At 43.0% G+C, this 23,370-nt stretch overlaps 1 protein-coding gene across 1 annotated transcript in view; it reads right to left on the bottom strand.

The window, feature by feature from the left end:
* The window catches only part of NOTCH4 (notch receptor 4), a 146,301-nt gene that overhangs the window by 26,925 nt on the left and 96,006 nt on the right, over positions 1 to 23,370 (bottom strand). Inside the window, exons 17-25 of the mRNA XM_040323033.1 lie at positions 19,666 to 19,818; positions 19,221 to 19,449; positions 16,128 to 16,329; positions 14,763 to 14,913; positions 11,166 to 11,350; positions 10,931 to 11,060; positions 9,053 to 9,292; positions 7,271 to 7,383; positions 2,032 to 2,333 (exon numbers count right to left, since the gene is read on the bottom strand). Coding sequence (XP_040178967.1) covers positions 2,032 to 2,333; positions 7,271 to 7,383; positions 9,053 to 9,292; positions 10,931 to 11,060; positions 11,166 to 11,350; positions 14,763 to 14,913; positions 16,128 to 16,329; positions 19,221 to 19,449; positions 19,666 to 19,818 — 1,705 coding nt within the window. The remainder of the gene's footprint in view (positions 1 to 2,031; positions 2,334 to 7,270; positions 7,384 to 9,052; positions 9,293 to 10,930; positions 11,061 to 11,165; positions 11,351 to 14,762; positions 14,914 to 16,127; positions 16,330 to 19,220; positions 19,450 to 19,665; positions 19,819 to 23,370) is intronic.

Raw genomic sequence — 23,370 nt, 5'->3', positions numbered from 1 at the left:
AAATATTTTTTTTCGGAATTTTGTTTTCGTCCAAAAAATAAATTTATTTAGTTACTCCCGAAATTCGTTTTTATTTATTTTGTTTTTCGTTAAAAAAATGCATTCGTCCGAAAATCCAAATTAAGGTTGAATCTGTCATTGAAGGCTTATAGGGCCAAATTCTCAAAAGAGATACGCAGGCGGAACTGCTGTTCAGCCTGCGTATCTCTGTGCCTAACTTTGGAAACGATCCTCAAAAGGATTTTTCCAAAGTTAGGCAGAAGATCTGACATCTGTAAGACACTTACACTGTCAGATCTTAGGATGCAGTACCGCATCCGCCGCTGGGGGCATTTCTCATTGAAATGCCGCTTTGCGTATGCAAATGAGGACTTAAGCAGATCCACAAAGCTTTTAAGCATTGTGGTTTCTGCGTAAGTTCCGATTTGCTTGCGCAAAACTAGGGCTGGTTTTACAATGTGGAAAGTTAGTCCACCATGTAAAATCAGACCTTTTTTTCGATCGCCGCGATTTTTTTTTAAATTTGAATTTTTTTTCCCGGCGCGTATTTTTTTTTTTCCCGACGCAACTTTATTGTCCCGTCGCGATCCACAAAGCCCGGCGTAAATTACGTTTGCGCGCTGCCCGTCGGGAAAAATGACGTCACACGCATGCGCAGTACGTCCGGCGCGGGAGCGCGCCTAATTTAAATGGGAATCGCCCATTTAAACTAGGAACGCCTTGCGATGGACGGAGTTAAGTTGCGCTGCCGCAATTTTCCGGGTAAGTGCTTTGAGAATCGGTACTTAATTTTGGAAAATTGCGGCAGTGTAACTTAACTCCCTAAAGTTAAGTTAAGCAAGATTTTTCAGAATTTGGCCCATGGTGTCTGTGGAATGTTCTAAAAAAAAAAAAAAAAAGATTCGATAGAATCTTAAAAAAAAAAAAAAAAATGTCGACTCTTCATGTCTCTCTATGTCGAATCTTTTCTCTCTATGTCGAATCTGTCATTGAAGGCTTTTGGTGTCTGTAGAATAGGGTTTTTTCGGGAGCAGTGAATTTAATAAAGCTAAAAGTGAAACAATAAAAGTGAAATATTCCTTTAAATTTTGTACCTAGGGGGGGTGTAAAGTTAGCATTTGAAATAGCGCATGTTTCCAGTACTTAGAACTGTCCCTGCACAAAGTGTCATTTCTGAAAGGAAAAAAAGTATTTTAAAACCGGCTTTGCGGCTATAATGAATTGTCAGCTCTGGCAATTCAGAGCAAAACCAATCATAAAAAAAAAAAAAAAAAAATAGCGTACCCCCAAATTCCATTACCAGGCCCTTCAGGTCTGGAATGGATATTAAGGGGAACCCCGCCGTCAATAAAAAAAAAAATTACGTGGGGTTTCCCCCAAATATCCATTCCAGACCCTTCAGGTCTGGTGTGGATTTTAAGGCGAACTTCACCCCAAATAAAAAAAAAATGGTGTGGAGTTCCCCCAAAAATTCACACCAGACCCCTTATCCGAGCACGTTAACCTGGCCGGCCGCAGAAAAGAGGGGGGGACCAACCGTACCAGGCCACATGCCCTCAACATGGGGAGGATGTCCCACGTTACAAGGGTTAAATGCTTGCTTTTGCCTTTGGTACCAGTACAAAGGGCGATTATTACCTTATCCCTTGCTACCCCAGCAGCCTGAGATTTCCTATTTTTTCAGATTCTACAAGCTTGCCCTCTGTGTCCTCACTTACAATGCAGGACTGCTGGTCCTGCATTGTACATGATGACGTCCCAGCTGCAACTGCCAGGAACAGCACCATAGAGAAGAGTCTCATGGCTGGAAAAGCCTGCAGGAGCAGGGAATGAAGTAAGTATGAAGTCACTTTCACTGGTAATATTGGCAAAAATTGGGCATTTAACTCTTGAAGTGCTGGGGAAGACCCACTGCAAAGTTCATTCAGTTCCCCAGAGTCCATATTTTTACAATTCAGTGAATTCCCAGCAAAATAAATGTAGCTGGTATCACGCTGCTCACTCCCTTGATGCCCATCAATGGCAACTTACTTGCAGCTTCGTGTGATGTTGCAGTCAAAGCCATCATATAAGCAATACTTGTTATTGCACGGTTTGTCGCAGACTCCATTTCTGAACTTTCTCTGGCATTCTGCTTCGGGGCATTGCTTCCAGGGCCCCTGCGGAGGAGAAGAAGTGGACCCCACAGACTCCTGACACTGGGGGCCAGTGTAATCACGATGGCAAACACAGCGAGGAAGCCCTTCCATCCCTTGTATACACTTCCCACCGTTATGACAGGTGAAGGTTTTGCAAGACAGTATGACCTCACTACACGTGGGACCTGAAAAATCCTAAAACATGAAAGAGCATTATTAAATAACAATCCCAAATATAAATGAATACAAAAAAAATAACAAAAAAAAAACAAAAACAGTTTTAAGGACTATTTTATGTGCAGGAATTACTTGGTGTTATTAATAACCAAGAGCCTATAGAGCAGCCAGGGTTTTGTAGAGCCTAATGCCTCGTACACATGATCGTTTTTTTCCGTCGGGATAAACTCAGACGGGTTTTTCCAACGGAATTCCACTCAAGCTATCTTGCATACACACGGTCACACCAAATTCCGACCGTCAAAATGCAGTGACGTATTACACTAGGACAAGCCTAGAAAAATGAAGTTCAATGCTACCGAGCATGCGTCGAATTGTTTCCGAGCATGCGTGTTTTTTTTCTCCATCGGAATTCCATACGGACGAATATAATTTTTTTCCGTCTGAAAAAAAGAAAACATGTTCTCTTTCTTACTCCGTCGGAACTTCCAAAGGAAAAAATTCAGATGGGGCATACACACGGTTAGAATATCCAATGAAAAAATTCCGTCAGACTTTTTCCATCAGAAATTCCAACCGTGTGTACGCGGCATTAGGGTTCCTCCTGAGATTACTAGGGGTTGCTTGAGCTGTGGCTGATTGACCTCCTATCTGATGGTGCCTGCATACTTCAGGGGCCAACACCACATCTGCCTAACACCAATAATATTTTGAGCTGTCTGGGGGGGGGTGGCATTCTGACCACTACTTTAATTCCATTCTCAGTGGCCACCAAAGCAAGGGGCATTTTTCCCACTGACCCTGACATTTCCCAAGACTTGACAATTATCTCAAGGGTTCAAAAAAGGCATAAAAAAAGGTTCAGGAAAGCTGCTGTAAAGATACTCCAGTTTTCTGAGGCAACAGTAATTTCTCTAGAGCAGTGGTGGTCTACTTACTTGATATAAAGGGCCCCAAATGTGACCCCTGAGATCACCAAAGGATTGCACATAAATTCAATAAATGACATGCAACAGGAAGCTGTCAGAAATTTCAGACGTGCTGCAAGAGGTGATCAAAGACTATGAGCATGCTAGAAGAGATGGTCAGATACGAAAAAGACATGCTACAGTAGATGGTCAAAGACTATAGGCATGCTACAAGAGATGGACATAGACTGTAGACATGCTACAAGAGATAGTCAGATACTGTAGACATGATACAAGAGATGGTCAGAGACTGTAGACATAATACAAGAGATGGTCAGAGACTGTAGACATGATACAAGAGATGGTCAGAGACTGTAGACATGATACAAGAGATGGTCAGAGACTGTAGACATGATACAAGAGATGGTCAGAGACTGTAGACATGGTACAAAAGATGGTCAGAGACCGTAGACATGCTGCAAGAGATGGTCAGAGACTGTAGACATGATACAAGAGATGGTCAGAGACTGTAGACATGCTACAAGAGATGGTCAGATACTGTAGACATGCTACAAATGTAGACATCCCTTTTTTTTTTTTTTTTTTTTCATTATTTTTGAGTTGTATTTTTGTCATACTGTTTATTTATGATAATTTACCCATTTAGGTGCAATTACGCCTCCAATCCATATTTTTCAATATGTACATTTCATATGATTCTGTATTTCTATGTATTTACATACTTTTATTCATTCGTAGATTGTTTTATATACATACATATCCCTGAGGAAGCCCGAATGTGTGAAACATGTCGGACTTATTGTATATAACAGCCTGCAATTCTACCAATGGTGAAATCCAACATCTAATACGATCTTCTTTTTTAGTATATATTTTTTGTATGATCTAATGTGTCAAATTAAACTATTTTTTATATATACAAGTTGTGTCTATGGTGTATGGTTCCTGCGGTTCCAGAGCTATTAATATTTCTCATGCCCGATACATCCAAATAGCATTCATACAGTCCCATGCCCCATCCCTTAATTGGGATTATATATCCATGCTACAAAAGATGGTCAGAGACTGTAGACATGCTGCAAGAGATGGTCAGAGACTGTAGACATGCTGCAAGAGATGGTCAGAGACTGTAGACATGCTACAGTAGATGGTAAAAAACTATAGGCATGCTACAAGAGATGGCCAGATACTGTAGACATGCTACAAGAGATGGTCAGAAACTACAAACATTTATTCATCCAGAAGAACAGAAAGGCTGTAATCACTTGACGAGCTGACTCTCTCTGCTAAGGCTGCTCGCATAAAACAAGGCTCCCCTCCGGAAGGTACCCAGAATGTGACTTAAATTGGATGTAAACTTCATTCATGAAATCTGACCTGTGCATATCTATCTGAAGTGTTTACTTATCTCTCTCCAAAGCCCTAAGTGTCGTGTCTTTTTGTTGCTCAGTTCTTCCGTTATCAGCATGATAACTTCTGACAAGTTCTCCGACACTGGAGATAAAAGCAGCTGAAAATTTGTGTTGGAGATGGTGATTAGCAGAGAGCTGGTCTATTCACAGTACAGCGCTGCAAGTTTCCTCATTCCACTGCCTATGTGGAGGGGGGATGCCTTTCCTCCAATCAGCTCACACACAGTGTAAGATTTCACTCCCAGTGCTAAAACAGGAAGAAACATTTGTAACACGATGTGCACTTTCTAAAAAAAACATAGAAAGAGAAATACAGCAGATATACATGTAAAACGTATGTAGGGAGATTTGTTAAATCTCTGTGTATCATTTGAGGCTATTCACTTCACTGGGTATAGGAGAGGGTTTACATCCACTTTAACCACTAGCCAAGCAGCTCACGCAGATATACTGCGGTAGGTCAGCTCTCCTGTGCGAACCGGCGTACCTGTACGTCGATCCGTGCAATAAGGATAACTGGCGTACGCACGCCATCTGCGACCCATGATCGTGGTGAGGAGAGTCAGATCGGGGAACTGCCTATGTAAAGAAGGTGATTCCTAGTTCTGCTTAATGACATGACAGATCTACTTTTCCCAGTGATCGGGAACAGTGATCTCTGTCATGTTCCAGTAAGCACATCCCCTCTACAGTTAGAACACACCCAGGGAACACACTTAACCCTTGATCGCCCCCTTGTGTTAACACCCCTTGATCCCTGCCAGTGTAATTTTTACAATGAGCAGTCCATTTTTATAGCACTGATCAATGTAATAACGTCACAGGTTCCCAAAAAGTGTAATTTGGGGTCAGATTTGTCTGCCGCAATGTCCCAGTCCCACTAAAAATCGCAGATTGCTGCCATCACCAACAAAAACGATTTTAAAAGTTCATAAATCTATCCCATAGTTTGTAGACGGGATAACTTTTACGCAAACCAAACAATATACGCATGTTGCGATTTTTTCTTCTCAAAATTGTCGGAATTTTTTTTGTTTATAGAACAAAAAATTAATAACCGCAGAGGTGATCAAATACCGCCAAAAGAAAGCTCTATTTGTGGGTAAAAAGGGACATCGATTTTGTTTGGGGACAGTGTCGCACGACCGCACAATTGTCAGTTAAGGCGGCGCAGTGGCAAATCGCAAAAAATGGCCTTGTCATTAAGGGGGCAAATCCTTCTGGGGCTGAAGTGGTTAAAGTACACAGCACAAGCGCCAAACCAAATGGAAAAGGAGTCCAAATCAATTTAATTGTTCTTAGTAAGATCACATAAAACAGCCAACGTGCTCTGGGGCCCAACCCCACTTATCCCCCCCACCCCCCTTCATCATGGCTCAGCAAATTTGACAGCCTTAAACGGATTCACTAACACAGAATATTACACTGCTCAAAAAAAAGGAACACTTTGAAAACATATCAGATCTCAACGGCCAAATATAAGAAGAAAGGTTTGGACAGCCGCACTCCAAAAGAATTGTCCCTTTTATTGTAAAATCAAATCACAAAAATACATGGCACAGCAAAAAAAAGATGCAAACTGACGCGTTTCACACTGTAACTCAGTGCTTAATCATAGCTATGATTAAGCACTGAGTTATAGTGTGAAACGTGTCAGTTTGCATCTGTTTTTTTGCTGTGGCATGTATGGAGCACAGTTCTGGACACTTTAGTGCTGGCAATGTATATTTTGGAAGAAACCACAATAGGGGCATTTGATATATTCATTTATGTCCTTCCCATTATATTTATTATGTAAGAATTTGCACTAAATTTGATTGACAATTTGAGAGATTTGCACTTACTGTGGTGTGGATGATATATATTTACTTGTGGTGATATTTATTTATGGTTTATTTGATTAGGAATAATTAAAAGCTGAGGTATTCTATGGGTCTTAAAAAGCTTAGGCCCCGTACACACGAGAGGATCTATCCGCTGGAATTTATCCGCGGACCGGTTTCAGCGGATAGATCCCCTGGTGTGTACGATCCGCGGATATTTTTCGGCCCGATGGATTTCCAGCGGATCAAAATTTCTTAACATGCTAAGAAATCGATCCGCTGGAATCCAGTCCAACGGATTGATCCGCTGGTCTGTACAGACTCACAGGATCAATCCGTCCGAATCCATCCCCCGCATGCGTCGTAATGATTCGACGCATGCGTGGAAGTCCTTATATCACAGCGTCGCGCACGTCGCGGCGTCATCATCGCGGCGACGGGGCGACACGTCACCGCGGAGGGAATTCCGCTGGGATTTTGATCTCATGGTTAGTACAACCATGAGATCAAAACCTGCCAGAGGATTTATCCGCGGAAACGGACCTCCGGACCGTTTCCGCGGATCGATCCTCTCGTGTGTACTAGGCCTTAGTCTGATAAACAGATGTGAGCTGGTGCTCCCTGTACACCCCAGTCTGAGATCCCACACCAGCACCAATCATAGAAAACAGATTGACCATAAAACAAAAATAACGCACTGATTTCCTATGATTACCGGAGGATGAACTTTAATAATAACAGGTAGTGACACTGATTATTCAGACTTATTATGACTAATTAGAGATAATTACCTGTGGGCAGCTGCAGGTGAATCCCAGTGTGGTGTTAACAGCCAATGCACAGGTTCCGCCATTAGCACAAGGGTTATTATCACAGTAATTAATGATGTGCTCACATCTATGACCTGAGGAGAAGGCAGAGAACATTCATTATATAAAAAGGTATTACTGGATCTATTTAATATAGATTAACTAGCAGAAGAATTAAAAGAAGAAAAATATTCAGAAAAGAGGTGAGGAAAAAGAGAAAAGCATTTTATTATAAACTTGCTGGCTAGAGGAGAGGGGAGGAGAGGAGAAAAGAGGATGAGGAGGAGAAGAGGGAGGGGATTAGAGAGGAGTGATGAGAGAGAGGGAGTGGAGGAGGGGAGAGAAGGGGGGGGGTCTATAGAAGAGGGTAGAGGAGAGAAGAGGATGAGGAGGAGAAGAGGGAGGAGATTAGGGAAGAGTAATGAGAGACGGAGTGGAGGAGGAGAGGGAAGGGGAGGGGTCTCTAGAAGAGAGAAGAGGATGAGGAGAAGAAGAGGGAGGGGATTAGAGAAGAGCAATGAGAGAGGGAGTGGAGGACGGGAGAAAGTAGAGGAGGGGAGGGAAGGGGAGGGGTCTATAGAAGAGGGTAGAGGAGAGAAGAGGGTGAGGAGGAGAAGAGGGAGGAGATAAGGGAAGAGTAATGAGAGAGGGAGTGGAGGAGGAGAGGGAAGGGGAGGGGTCTCTAGAAGAGAGAAGAGGATGAGGAGAAGAAGAGGGAGGGGATTAGAGAAGAGCAATGAGAGAGGGAGTGGAGGACGGGAGAAAGTAGAAGAGGGGAGGGAAGGGGAGGGGTCTATAGAAGAGGGTAGAGGAGAGAAGAGGAGAAGAGGGGGGGGATTAGAGAAGAGTAATGAGAGAGAGGGAGTGGAAGAGGGGAGGGAAGGGGTCTATAGAAGAGGGTAGAGGAGAGAAGAGGAAAAGAGGGAGGGGATTAGAGAAGAGTAATGAGAGAGAGGGAGTGGAAGAGGGGAGGGAAGGGGTCTATAGAAGAGGGTAGATTAGAGAAGAGGCAAAAGAGGGAAGGAGGGGAGAGCAGAGGAGAAGAGAGGACAAAAGTGGAGAGGGGATAAAAAGGAGAAGAGGGAGGGGATCAGAGAAGAGGGGGTGGGGGAGAGAAGAGTGAAGGCATGAAAAGGGGGAAGAGAAGGGAAGGGGAACAGAGGAGAGAAAAAGAGATAGTAGCAGGAAGGCCAGGGGATGAGAGGAGAGGGCAATAGAGAAGATCAGAGGAAAGGGGATAGAAGGGGAGGAGAGGAGAAGAGGTGAGGGGAGAAGAGAGGATGGGGGGGAGGAGGAGAGTGAAGGGAGGCAAGCAAGTGGACAGAGGAGGAGAGGATAGGGAAGGGGAGAATAGGAGAGGGGAGGCGAGAATAGGAGAGGGGAGGAGAAAGCAGAGAATGAAAGGAGAGAGGAGGGGAAAAGAGAGGAGAAGAGAAAAGAGCAGAGGGAAGGGGCTGAGTAAAGCAGAGGAATAGAAGACGGGACAGGACAGGAAGGGAGGAGAGGGGAGGAGCGGAGAGTCGTGGGAAGGACAAGGAAAGGGTGAAGAGGGGGGAAAGGGGTGGGGAAGGAGAGCACAGAGGGCAAAGGACAGAAAATTGAGGAAAACGAGAGGCGGAGAGTGGACAGAAGAAAAGGAGAGATAAGGAGATGGAAAGAGGGAGGAATGGAGGTGTGTAGAGAGGGGTGGAGGAAGGAATGGAAGGGCAGATCAGTGAAGAGTACAAGGTTGGAGTGAATATGAGAGAAGCCCATGCTCTGAACCTGTGTAATGTGGATGGCACTGGCACTGAAAGCTGTTGCTGAGCTGCACACAGGTATGTGTCCCTCGTGGGTCACAGGGGTTGAACAGACACTCGTTGACATCCCCTTCACAGCGTTCTCCCACATACCCTAGGGGGCAGAGGCAAGAGAAACCCCCAACTCCATCCATGCATGTGCCTCCATGGAAGCACCGAACTTCAGCTGTGGCGCAGTCATCTATATTAATTTCACAGCGGGCTCCTAATACAGTAAAAAGAAAAACAATGATTTCTAGGCTTACATCTTACATATTTTGTCCTTGAAATGTGATATTTAACACAATACAACACTTTTCTATTCAGCAACATTTCTTTCTAGACATTTTTAAAGAAAGGCTACAATTACACAGTGGTAAGAACTCTGCATACTTCTTCCAGCTTATTCCAAATGCAATATTCACCACGTTCAAGAAAATGGCTGTTCAGTAATGTTGGGTGCTGTAATGACCATAGGCTGGAGACCGTGGACGATAGAAGTGTCATCAGCACACCAAGGATTCCTCAAAAGGGTCCAAAGCTTTATTTTTGTGGTCACATGGTAAACATACAGTATGTTTACCATGTGACCATGAAAATAAAGCTTTGGACCCTTTTGAGGAATCCTTGGTGGGCTAATGACACTCCGTCTCTTTGTTCCAGCTTAGTGACTCAGAAAGCATTGAAGATATTAGATTACCATAACAGCCAGGCAACCAGCATTGTTAACAAAAATAGGTCAGCTATGGCAGTTTACATATTTCTGCCATTACAAGAAGAATAGGGATGAAGGAATCAGAGTATATTTCACGCCAAAATTTTGCCAAAAATAAACGATAGTATTTATAACTTTCTAGATTGTAAGCTATAACGAGTAGGGCCCTCTGATCCCTCCTGTATTGATTGTATTGTGACTGTACTGTCTTCCCTGATGTAAAGCGCTGCGCAAACTGTTGGCGCTATATAAATCCTGTATAATAATAATAATAATAATAACTCCTATGCTCTGCACTATCCTTGTATATATTTGGATACAAAGAACACTAAATGAAATAAACCAAACTGTTTTGTTACACTATGTGATTTATTATTACTATGTGTCTTTAAGCTCTGTTCCCTTCTGTCTAGCTGAACTCTCTCTCCCACCGTAGCTCTGTATATTCCCTTCCCCTTCCTGTCTCTCATGCATTCGCTCAGTATTCCACCATGCTGTAACATCTTTTCATGTGTCTTACAACATCAACATTTTTCTACCTATGAATATCCAACATTAAACTGAACATTCGAAAGGATTCATCGTCTGTCTCTCTAAGGCCACGTACACACGATCAGTCCAAACCGATGAAAACGGACTGAAGTTCAGTTTCATCGGTCCAAACCGGCCGTGTTTACGCACCATCGGTCTGTAGTCCTTCGGTCCCAAAACAGAGAACTTGCTTTAAAATCGAACCGATGGACGCCTGACCGATAGGTCAAAACCGATGGTTAGTATGCAAAAGCATCGGTTCCAAACCCGGGCATGCTCAGAATCAAGTCGATGCATGCTTTGAAGCATTGAACTTCATTTTTTTCAGCACGTCGTTGTGTTTTACATCACCGCGTTGGACTCGATCGGCTTGTGAACTGATGGTGTGTAGGCACATCAGACCATCAGTCTGCTTCATCGGTGAACCGATGAAACTGAACTTCAGTCCGTTTTCATCGGTTTGGACTGATCGTGTGTACGAGGCCTTAGTCTTCTTATATCACTGGCTATCGAGGGCTTCAAATGATGAAGTTCACCAAACCCTATCAATGATTAAACTTTGCTTCTTGGTGTACTGACCCTTTAACCAGGCAATGTGATTCTTCTGACTGTCCTTACCTTGGGTTCCCGATGGGCACACACAATGATAGTTGTTCCCTTTGGGCACACACACCCCATTGTGGTTACAAGGCTGGGACAGACATGGATCTTTCTCTTCACAGGTTGCCCCGTAGTATCCATGTAGGCACTGTACAAACAAATTATTGTTATTATAAGTAGAATAGATGAAATAGATGAGGACTAAATGTTGTTTTAATCATTTGTTCATAAAATGAAGATTATAATCTCTCACCTGGCAAGAGGGTGACCCAGAAATGTCCCGGCAGCGCCCTCCATTCTTACAAGGGTTTGGGTGACATGGGTCGAATTTATCCAGGCAATGAGTGCCAGAGTAACCGGGGAAGCAACGGCATACATAGGATGTCCCTGAATCCACGCAGTTTCCGTGTCTGTTACAGAGCGTGTCAGGGTCCACTCCTACAAAGGGACAGAAAAAAAGAAACATAGAATTGGTAGAACCAAAGACAAGGGAAAGTGAGCTAACTTGATAGATTGTAAACACAAACTTGTATGCCTTTTTTGTGGCTAATATGTTTCAATCTAGTGTTGATACAAACGAAAGGTGAAAAAACTCATATGAAAAGATAATTGTGCTGTTACCCACATAAACCAATAAGGTTGGAACTTAGATCTACTAAACTTTTTTTTGGGATTAATGTAACCTTACTTCTAGTCATTTTTATGCAAATGCATCTTTCTCATTTATACCCTTCTCTTTAGACCCCGTACTCACGACCAAACATGTCTGCTGAAACTGGTCCGCGGACCAGTTTCAGCAGACATGTTTGGCCGTGTGTAGGCACGAGTGGACCATTTTCGGGCGGATCGGACAGGTTTCCAGCGGACAACTGTTTCCTGGACTTGCTTTAAAACAGTCCGCTGGAAACCTGTTCCCCCGACATGTACGGTCGTCTGTACAGACCTACCGTACATGTCCGGCCGCCCGCCATCCCTCGGATGCGTCGAATGACTTTGACGCATGCGTGGAAGCATTTAAAAGGCAGGCCCGCCCACGTCGCCGCGTCATTGTCGCGGCGTCACCGCGTCATCGACGCAGCGACACCGCGGACACGCCCCGCGTATTGTTTACGCGCGGAGTTCTGTTCGATGGTGTGTACAGCCATCGAACAGAAGTCCCCGGGCAGACATGTCCGATGAAAACGGTCCGCGGACCGGTTTCATCGGACATGTCTGCTCGTGAGTACAAGGATATTATTGTATTCTGTGAAAGGGATTTTTACTCATAATTCACTATATGGCCAAGAAGTATGGAGGCGCCCCTCCAAACCATTGAGTTTAGTTGTTTCCATTGAAGCATACTGGTAATGCTATAGTATAGTATACAAAAACATTTTAGGCAACCGTGTACCTCCAGCTTTGTGGTAACAGTTTAGGAAAGGCTGTTTTCTTTCCAGCTCCATAAAGACATGGCTTGATGAGTTTGGTGTGGAGGAACTTTAGTGGTCTGTACCGAGCCCTGACCTCAACCTTAATGAACACCTATAGGAGGAGTTCAATTGCGACTGGAACCAGGTCTTCTCTTCCAACATCAGTATTGACTGGCCTCAAAAACACTTACAGTGGTTGTTAAGCATCATCATGTTCACATCATCATACCACCCCCTTTGTGTTCTAATACTATGTCCCCCTGAGTGAGTGATTTTATAAAAAAACAGCACTGCTCGGCACCTCTCAGCGATCACGTGACCGGCCGACTCTCTCCTTTCCCCGGACAGCTGCAACGGGCAAGGCCAAGTTTCCCTCACTGACGTCACTTGAGAGGGGAGAAGGAGAGGAGAAAGAGAGTGGGCCGGTCACGTGATCGCCAAGAGACGCCGAGCGGGGCTGTAAAATTAGGTATAGCAGGCTTTTTTTTTTTAATAAATCACTCACACAGGGGGACACAGGATTAGAACACAGAGGGGATGGTATGACGATATAAATGTTTTTTGAGCAGCCGGAGTTGCAGAGGCGGGCACTGTCATGAGCTGACAGGCTGGTAGGGGAGTAGGGAGAGAGTACAGAGGAGGAAAGGAGAGCTGCAGATGACGGAGGCATGTAAATGGACGACTGTGTCAGGGTCCATAAAGACATGGATGATCTAGTTTGGGATGGAGGAACTTGACTGACCTGCTCAGAGTCCTGACCTCAACCTGATTGAACACCTTTGGGGTGAATTAGAGACTATAAGCCAGGCCTTCTTGTCCAAGATCAGTGCCTGACCTCACAAATGTGTTTCTGGAAGAATGGTCAAACATTCCCATAGACACACTCCTAAACCTTGTGGACAACCTTCCCAGAAGAGATGAAGCTGTGGGCCAATTCAATATTGAACCCTATGAACTAAGACTGGTAGACCATTAAAGTTCATGTGCGTGTAAAGGCAGGCGTCCCAATAAATTTAGTATTATAGTGTGTGTATATATATATATATATATATATATATATATATACACACACACACACATACACACTATCCTACTACATAAATCATAGCCTACACAATGGTCAAGAGTAAAAAAAACTCATATAAAGAAACAGAAATGGTCTTTTTATTAAAAAGTAAACAATTGTGCTTAGTGCGAAATGTAATAACTCACAAAATAATACATCTACACAAATAATACATACACAAGTGCTTAAATACTATTCAACAATATTGTTAAGCGGTGTCTTTAAATCTCCAAATAAAGTGAAAGCAAACACATGAATAGAAAATAAATAGTACAAATTTTGTATAATTTGAAATTAAAATTGAGTCAACACCTTCCACGAAATTATCCACAAAGTTCCAAAAAGTTCATTCTAGTAACTGATCAACTCAAGATGTCCCCGATGAGTACCACCACTACCACCATCACCACACACAGCCTCTTACCAATCAGAAAGACCCAAAATTAAAAGTGGTCTTAATGCGCTCTTTAATACTTGGGATCCGCTGAAGCCAATGCATCCAGGAACAAGGGAACCACAGGGCACACCAACAGGGAGTATCAGTTAAATTACATTTCTCGCTCCACAATAGTTAAACCAGCAAGAGAAACAAATAACAACCTCCATAGGCGTGCACACAGGGTGTGCCAGGTGTGCCCAGGCACACCCTAATCACTCTGTGCAGAACAGATTCCCCCAACTGACCTGGCTCCCCCCTCCTTCCCCCTACAGCACTGCAGGCTTCCCTCCTCTCCCATCAGTTGTTGCTGTGAATGTTTTAGGATGAGTGGGGGAAGGGCCCAGTAAATATGCCATTTACCGTCCTCTTCCCTTTCTGAATGAACATCGTGAGTGATCGGTAGAGTGTGTTTGAGCTTTGGGGTGCACACCCTAATGCCAAAGGCTGCGCACGCCTATGACAACCTCCCATAGTGCAAAACCACTTGCTTTATTAATAATTATACTGTATATCTATTCACAATCCGTTTTCATGAAAACCACATCAAAAACTATACATCGCCCCTACCTCTGAATCCAATGACGTCAGCACAGGCTCTGCTCCGACACATTTCATCCCAATAAACATTTTCAAAGGGTGGACTCCTTGAGCTATTCTCACTTAATTGTTATTATTTATTTGATATTCATGTGTTTGCTTTCACTTTATTTGGGGATTTTAAGGCACAGCATGACAATATTTTTGAAATTATCATTTTTGATGAAAAAAAAAAAAACTAAAACAATAGGCAGCCAGATTTATCGTTATTTTTTCCATTTTAAATTTTTTAATTCTAACTTACACAAAAAATGAAACTTGGAATCAGTCTTGTTGGTATAAGAAGTACAAAAAAGTTATTGTCTGCAAAGAAGACATAAAAGTTATCACAATTGGTACCTCTGGAGGCTGTGGCCTTGCAGGTCAGAAGAGGAGTTTCACAATGATTTCCAACCCATCCAAAGGCACATTGGCAGCGATATTGTGTTCCCGTCTGAGAACATATTCCTTTATTTTGACACGGTCTGCGAGCACAGAAGTCTATGATGTCCTGTAAGGACAGTAAATAGAGGTAAAGCCATGGAGCTTAGTGGTCTTGCCATGGAATAGGAATTCTTTATTTTTTAAAGATATATAAGAATAAAACAGGTCAAATTGACATCAAGAAAATAAAATTTTCGGTTAATATGTATATTACATACATATTCATAATATCAATGATAAATTCTATACAAGGCAATTTGAGTACAGGTAAGTTGAAAATAAAATAGCATAATAGGTTTTTAGATCTGTATTTTAGGCTAGTCCCGCATAATTAGCAGTAACTAGCAGGAGGACATAAAAAGGAATGAAGAGAAAGGGGAGAAGAAAACAAAAAACAAAACAAAAATCGAATTTGTTTCTACAGTCAAAACTGAAGGTTGCCAAGGATAACATATCTTATGCTGCGTACACACGATCAAAAAATCCGACAAGAAAAGTCCGATGTGAGCTTTTGGTCAGAAATTCCGACCGTTTGTGCGTGTAAAGGCAGGCGTCCCAATAAATTTAGTATTATAGTGTGTGTGTATATATATATATATATATATATATATATATATACACACATACACACTATCCTACTACATAAATCATAGCCTACACAATGGTCAAGAGTCAAATTGGAATTTTTCGGTTGGAATTTTCCAACAAGAAAAGTCCTTGGAGGAAATTCCGATTGTCTGTATGCAATTCCGATGCGCAAAAATCCTACACATGCTCCGAATCAATTTGACGCATGCTTGGAATCATTGAACTTCATTTTTCTCGTCCTGTTGTAGTGTTGTACGTCACCGCGTTCTTGACGGTCGGAATTTTGTGTCACCGTGTTCTTGACGGTCGGAATTTTGTGTCACCGTTGTATGCAAGTTTGAGCCAAAATTCCATTCACGATTTTCTTGTCAGATTTTTCCAATCGTATGTACGCGGCATTAGTTTGTATTATGCAACAGTTTTGCTATTTCTACTGCATTTACAGTATGTCACAGGACTGTGTTCCCGACTCAACATCCAATTTTACAAAACACTGGTTTAAAATCACTGTCACTGATTTCAGTTTACTCACACGTCCAGTAACCAAGCAGTGATATTTTCGGTGTTAACCCACACAAACCAAGGGAGAACATAAAAGCTGAACAGAAAGGTTGAACAGTGAGTGTAGACTCAACCACCATGCTACCAAAACCGAATATTCCAAGACAATGCAAAAATATAATTTGCTCTCACCTCACAGGCGCCCCCTGTGTACAATTCAGGACAGGAGCAGATGTACCCACCAGGAACTTCATGGCAGGTACCCCCATTCTTGCACGAATCTATGGTACAGTAAGTGATCTGGTCTTGGCATTGTCTTCCTGTGAATCTTTCTGGGCACAAGCAGGAGTAGGAGGCAATACCATCCACACATGTGCCACCGTTTAGACAGGAACTATAAAAGAAACAGAATTAATGAATGGCTTTTTGTTCATGTTTTTACTTTCTATAATGTTGACATTCCACATTTTGTTGCTTTGCAGTCTGAAATGAAGACAGACATAATTTTTGTTTTATCCAGCTGTATTTACTCAGTCAAAGTATAACATATAACATCCAAGTGAAAGATATAACACCAACATGTCAGGAAAATAATAAAATAAATCAAAAGTAGAATTCCTGGGTTGGAAATAGGATCAACCATCTTTCTAAAAAATACTTGTAGTCTGGGTTCACATTGGAGCGATTTGTCATGCGATTTGAGAGATCAAATTGCATGAGAAGTCGCAGCCTATTGGCGGCAATGGCACTGTTCCAATCGGTGCGACACCGATTTTGCGGCGCCGCACCAATTTGCAAAAGTAGTTCCTGCACTACTTTTGCCGACTTCAGGTGCGACTTCAATAGACATCTGTGCGACACCGATTTTGCGGTGCCGCACCAATTTGCAAAAGTAGTTCCTGCACTACTTTTGCCGATTTCAGGTGCGACTTCAATAGACATCTGTGTATGAAGCCTCACAGATGTCTATTAAGTAGCACCTGAAATCGCGCTGACCTTGCTACTTTGAAATCGCGCTACTTCAAATAAAGTAGCACGATTTCAAAGTAGCATCAATGTGAACCAGGGCTTAAACTCAATCAGATGTAGCTAATCACCTTCTCAATAGCACACAAAGCCATTTGACTTTCAACTGTGATCAGCTGTGGTCATTTTGATTAGCTCAGCATGAAAAGAGCTATCCTGGAGCATTTCAGTTCTTGGTAGTGCAATCAACTATGGGTGGCAAGGAATTGTCAAAAGATTTCCGAGATAAAGTTGTGGACAGGCACAAGTCTGGAGATGGATACAAAAAAAAAGGAATCATAGGCTTTATCAATGCCTAGAAGCACAGTGAAGTCTATTATTACGAAGTGGAAGGTATTTGATACAACACAGATCCTCCCTGGATCAGGACATCACTCCAACCTGGATGAAAGAGCCAGGAGGAGACTGGTCAGAGAGGCTACCAAGAGGTCTACAGCAACTCTGAAGCCGTTTGAATTTTTTTTTGGCAGAGAGCTGTCATTGTGTGAATGTGACAACAATATCACAAATTCTCCACAAATGTTACTTGTATGGGAGGGTTGCAAGAAAAAAGCCACTCCTCAAGAAAGGCCATATGCAGCCATGACTGAGCTTTGTCGTAACACACCTTGACTATTCCGAGGCCACATGGAAAAGGTGTTATGGTCAGATGAGACTAAAATGATTTGGCCTCAACACCAAACGCTATCCAATACAGCTCACCATACAAATAACACCATTCCTACAGTAAAGCATGGAGGTGGTAATATCGTGTTATGGGGGTGTTTCTCTGCAGCAAGGACTGGAGCACTTGTCAGGATAGAAGGTAAATTAGATGGGCAAAATACCCTCATATTCTTGAGGAAAATCTGCTGCCCTCTGCCAGAAAGTTGTCAATGGGAAGAAGGTTTACCTTCCAACATGACAATAACCCAAAGTATACATCAACAATTACCAATCAATCAATTTTGAAGGAGAAAAGGGTGAATGTCCTTGCATGGCCCAGTCATAGCCCAGACTTAAACCCCATTGAAAATCTGTGGAATGACTTGAAGACAAACAGTCACCATCACATTTAACTAAACTTGAGCAGTTCAGCAAAGAAGAAGGGGCAAATATTGCAAAGTCTAGATGTGCAAAGTTAGTAAAGACAAATCCCAACAGACTAAAGGCTGCAATTAAAGCAAAAGGTGGTTCAACAAAATACAGACATAAGGGGTGATCCTTTTCCCAACTCAGTGATTCTGTTTGTGACATTTTGAATTTTTTACTGGCTCTTCCCACACTATTTCAAGAGATGCTTCCCAGCAGCAGGCAGAAGTAAACAATAACCTGAACATAAGGGAAAACCTGTAGAACAAAAAAACGATTCAAAATAGATTCTGGCTGAGCCTAACTACAGTCCAGTAGCATTTAATTTAGAATAGGGACACTACTGCTTATGTAGGGTCCCTACTAGATTTAAATGATTGCGTTCAGATCTGCTTCAAGCACAAGACAAAAAACACAATTTTGATTTATAAATACAATGGGGCAGATTCACAAACAATTGCATGGGCGCAGCGTATGTAAGATACGCTACGCCGCTGTAACTTACTGTTCCCAGCTTCGAATCCTCAAAGAATTTGCGCCGTAAGTTACAGCGGCGTAATGTATCTCTCGCGGCGTAATGGCGCGCAATTCAAATGCGGCGAGTAGGGGGCGTGTTTCATTTAAATGAAGCGCGTCCCCGCGCCGAACGAACTGCGCATGTGCCGTCCCTAAATTTCCCGTCGTGCATTGCGCTAAATGACGTCGCAAGGACGTCATTGTTTTGACGTGGACGTAAATTACGTCCAGCCCGATTCACGGATGACTTACGCAAACAAAATAACATTTTTAAAATTATACGCGGGAACGGCGGCCATACTTAACATTGAGTACGCGACCATATAGCAGCTTTAACTATACGCCGGAAAAAGCCGACTAGAGACAACGTAAAAGAATGCGACGGCCGCTCGTACGTTCGTGGATCGTCGGAAATAGCTAATTTGCATACTCGATGCGGATTACGACGGGAACACCACCCAGCGGACGCCGAAGAATTGCATCTAAGATTCGAAGGCGTACGAAGACGTAGGCCTGTCGGATCTAACCCAGATGCCGTTGTATCTTGTTTTGAGGATTCAAAGCAAAGATACAACGCGGGAAATTTGAAAGTACGCCGGCGTGTACTCTCTTTGTGGATCTGCCCCAATGCATACATTTTTAAGCCATCAGAGCCTGGCTGAGTCCACTTACCTGTTGGTACAGTCTTGAATGTTCACCTCACACTCGGTTCCTTCGTAGCCTTTGGCACAGTCACAGGTATAGGAGTCGCCAAGGTTCTTGCACGATCCGCCATTTTGACAAGGTGAACTTGCACAGCTGTCTACCTTCTCCTCACACAGCATTCCTGTGTATCCAGAGGGACAAATGCAGGTAAACATGTCATGCAGACTGAGGCATGTACCTCCATTCTGGCAACTATCTAAGGAGAAAATGAGGAAATTAAATGTAAAGTGTTAAGAAAACATCAGGCTCTGTGGTAAAACAGACAAAACAAATAATAATTATATTGTTCCTGTATGGCCCATGGCAACCAATCAGATCAACTGTCATATTTCAGCAAAGCTGAGAAAGTGGAAGGCAGCATTTGACTGGTTGCTAAAGACCAGTGCCACACAAGAACTTCTGGAGGAACCACCTGGCAGGCAGTGATCTAATGCAGATTCACAGTGATGTCCGGTGTACCCCAAGGCACAAACACAGCTGTATGCTCCGGGGATGTTAACACAACTGGCCCCGTTCTTGCAGGGATCATTGGAACATTCATCAACATCTTTTTCACATTGTGGACCTGCAGGAACAAGAGAACAAATAAAAGGGTCTGAATATGATGAATACGATTAAAGTGAACCTAGAAACATAGAAGAGTGATGGCAGAAAATAGACCAAGTGATCCACCGAGTCTGTCCCATTTTATTTGTAATTTATGCAGCTTTTTATTTTTTTTATAGTTTTGGGTTATGAGTCAGGTGTATTGTAGATTTGAAAATGTTGTTTTAAACATTTTTAACCATTTTATACAATAGTTGCTTTGCTAATAAACTTTGAATATATGATAAAGGATTCCCAAAGCACTATGGTTTTCCAAAGAGATACAGCCAATAAAATGTTACCTCCTTGCATACACTGGGCTGGATTCAGAAAGAGATACGACGGTGTATCTCCTGATACGCCATCGTATCTCTGAGTGCGCTCGGTCGATTCTATGCGACCGATTCATAGAATCAGTTACGCATAGATATCCCTAAGATCCGACAGGTGGAAGTGTCTTACACCATCGGATCTTAGGCTGCATATTTACGCTGGCCGATAGGTGGCGCTTCCGTTTGTTTACGCAAGGAATATGCTAATTACTATTTACGTCGATTCAGAAACCAACGACCGCCCGGCACTTTTTTTTTACGTCGTTTGCGTTCGGCTTTTTCCGTCGCAAAGTTACCCCTGCTATATGAGGGGTATGTGCGGCGTATCCTATGTTAAGTATGGCAGTCGTTCCCGCGCCGAGTTTTAAATTTTTTACGTCGTTTGCGTAAGTCGTTCACGAATACGGCTGGACGTAATTTACGTTCACGTCGAAAGCAATGACGTTTTGCGGTGGATTTTCGAGCATGCGCACTGGGATGTTTTCACGAACGGCGCATGCGCCGTTGAAAAAAAAAACGTAAAATACGCGGGGTCAAGCCAAATTTAAATAAAACACGCCCCCAACATCCCCATTTGAATTACGCGGCCTTACACCGCAACACATACGTTACGCCGCCGTAAATAAGGGCGCAAATTCTTTCTGAATACAGAACTTGCGCCCAAAGTTACAGCCGCGTAACGTATCTAAGATACGTTACACCGGCCGGAAAGATACGCTCAGGTATCTGAATCCGGCCCCTTGTCTCTGGCTAAATCATATATAGAGAGAGAAGAAGAAAATTTAAAACCCAAGTTTGGTAAAAAGCTTATATGAATGGAACTCTATAAATGGAGGACATTGAAGATCACATTTAATTTACTGAAAAGATAGTACAGCCCAAATGGAGGAGGAGAAATTACAGCATAGTCGGCACTCTTGATGAGTGTCTGTCACAGGTCCCTCTGCTCTATTAACCTGTTGTCTCACCAAACTATTGGGAGTGGGAGGATCAGAGGAGGAAGATTTCTACTAAAGTAGGAGACAGCGGAACAAAAGACACATCATACTGATAGTAAGTAATGTTCCATGTGCTGATTTTTTGTTTTACTAAACTTGGGCTTTAAGCTTGAGCTATTGGGATCTGTAACCAAACAGCTTTTTTCATCAGCGGGGCTAAGAAGAAACTAGAGACATGTGAAAAAGGAGTCAAAAGCTTCAACTACTTGCTTAAAATTTAAAAAAATATGTAGGGATCCTGGTACGGTTATTTTTGTGCTTACATGGAGCTGTTAACCGCTTGAGGACCGCCGCACGACGATATACGTAGACAAAATGGAAGGGCTGGGCACAAGGGTGTACATGTATGTCCCCTTTAAGATCCCAGCTGTGCGCTCGCGACCCGATCCTCTTCTCCGTGACCGTCCCCATGGGAACAGTGGACCTAATTGCCGCCAGTGTCCCGCGATCAGGTCACAGAGAGGAAGAACAGGGAGAGTAACAGACCTCTCCCTGTGCTTCCTAGTCAGACTGTCACTGATCGTCTGTTCCCTGTCATAGGAAACGACGATCAGAGATGTCACACGCCAAGCCGAGCCCCCCCCCCACAGTAAGAATCACACATTAGGGCACACTTATCCCCTACAGCGCCCCCTCCTGGTTAACCCTTTCACTGCCAGTGTCATTTTTACAGTAACCAGTGCATTTTTATAGCACTGTTCGCTGAAAAAATGACAATGGTCCCACAATAGTCTCAAAAGTGTCCGATGTATCTGCCATAATGTCGCAGTCATGATAAAAATCGCTGATCACCGCCATTACTAGAAAAAAAAAATATTAATAAAAATGCAATAAAACTATCCCCTATTTGGTAGACGCTATACATTTTGCGCAAACCAATTAATAAACGCTTATTGCGATTTTTTTTACCAAAAATATGTAGTAGAATACGTATCGGCCTAAACTGAGGGGAAAAAAAATATATATATATTTTGGGGATATTTATTATAGCAAAAAGTAAAAAATATTGAATTTCTTTTAAAATTGTCGCTCTATTTTTGTTTATAGCGCAAAAAATAAAAACCGGAGGAGGTGATCAAATCCCACCAAAAGAAAGGAGAACCGCGCAATTGTCAGTTAAAGCGACGCAGTGCCGAATCGCAAAAAGTGGCCTGGTCTAGTTTAAGCTGCATAATGGTCCGGGGCTTAAGTGGTTAAACTATAACTAAACACATATCCCTTTAATTCTAGAAGTGTCTAATTGTGTTGACAGTGCTCATTGCTTCTTACAGTTGTGGTTGAGCTCCAGTAGTCTATTTCATGGAGGTTGGTATTAGAGATTAGCAAAATTTAGGGTTTTAGGTTTTTGAGGAAAATCAGGAGTTTGTTGAAATTCTTGGTGAAGTACCGTATTTATCGCGGTATAACGCGCTCCCGCATATACCACGCACCCGTAAAGTTGCCCCTGAAATTCCTGTAAAAAAAAATGTTATATGATTTCATTACTTACAGTTTTGGTGTCTTCCCAGCGTCCATCGTCCGGTCCGGCGTCCGTCTGCGGCCTCGATGGTGTCCTCCCGGCTTCTCCAGCGCGCGCCTCAAGTCGAGTCCCCGCTTCCCGCGCTCAGTTCGAACGCCTCCGCCAACATATACCGAGTGCAGTACACTCGGGTACATTCGGCAAGGCTCGGCGTCGCTCGCGCTCTGTGACGTTTATGCGTGAGCACGAGCGAAGCCGAACCTGGCCGAATGTACCTGAGTGTACTGCACTCGGTATATGTCGGCGCAGGATTTCAAACTGAGCGCGGGAAGCGGCTATCAGCGTATATCGCGCACCCACGATTTTCCCCTTATTTTAAGGGGAAAATAGTGCGCGATATACGCCGATAAATACGGTACTTTGGAGTCTATCAGAGTCAGTTGGTGAGGTGAAATTAAAGTAGAACTGAGGTCTTCTGGGTATGAGAAGTCTTGTGCCAAAATGTGCAGAATATATACAGAATAGGCAAATACTAGAATGTGCTTAAAGGGGTTGTAAAGGAAAACATTTTTTTTCATAATAAGCATCCTTTACCTGCAGACATTCCTCTTTTCACTTCCTCATTGTTCGTTTTTGCTCAGAAGTTGCTCTATTTCTTCTCTGTTCTGTTCACTTCCTGCTTGTCTGATTGTTACTCACCACCGTGAAGGGAGGCTTTACTGCGGTGGTCAGTAACGTGCTCA

The sequence above is a fragment of the Rana temporaria genome, chromosome 9, assembly GCF_905171775.1.
Source record: "Rana temporaria chromosome 9, aRanTem1.1, whole genome shotgun sequence".
In the NCBI taxonomy this organism is placed as follows: domain Eukaryota; kingdom Metazoa; phylum Chordata; class Amphibia; order Anura; family Ranidae; genus Rana; species Rana temporaria.
This window is presented reverse-complemented; position numbering and strand designations above follow the sequence as displayed.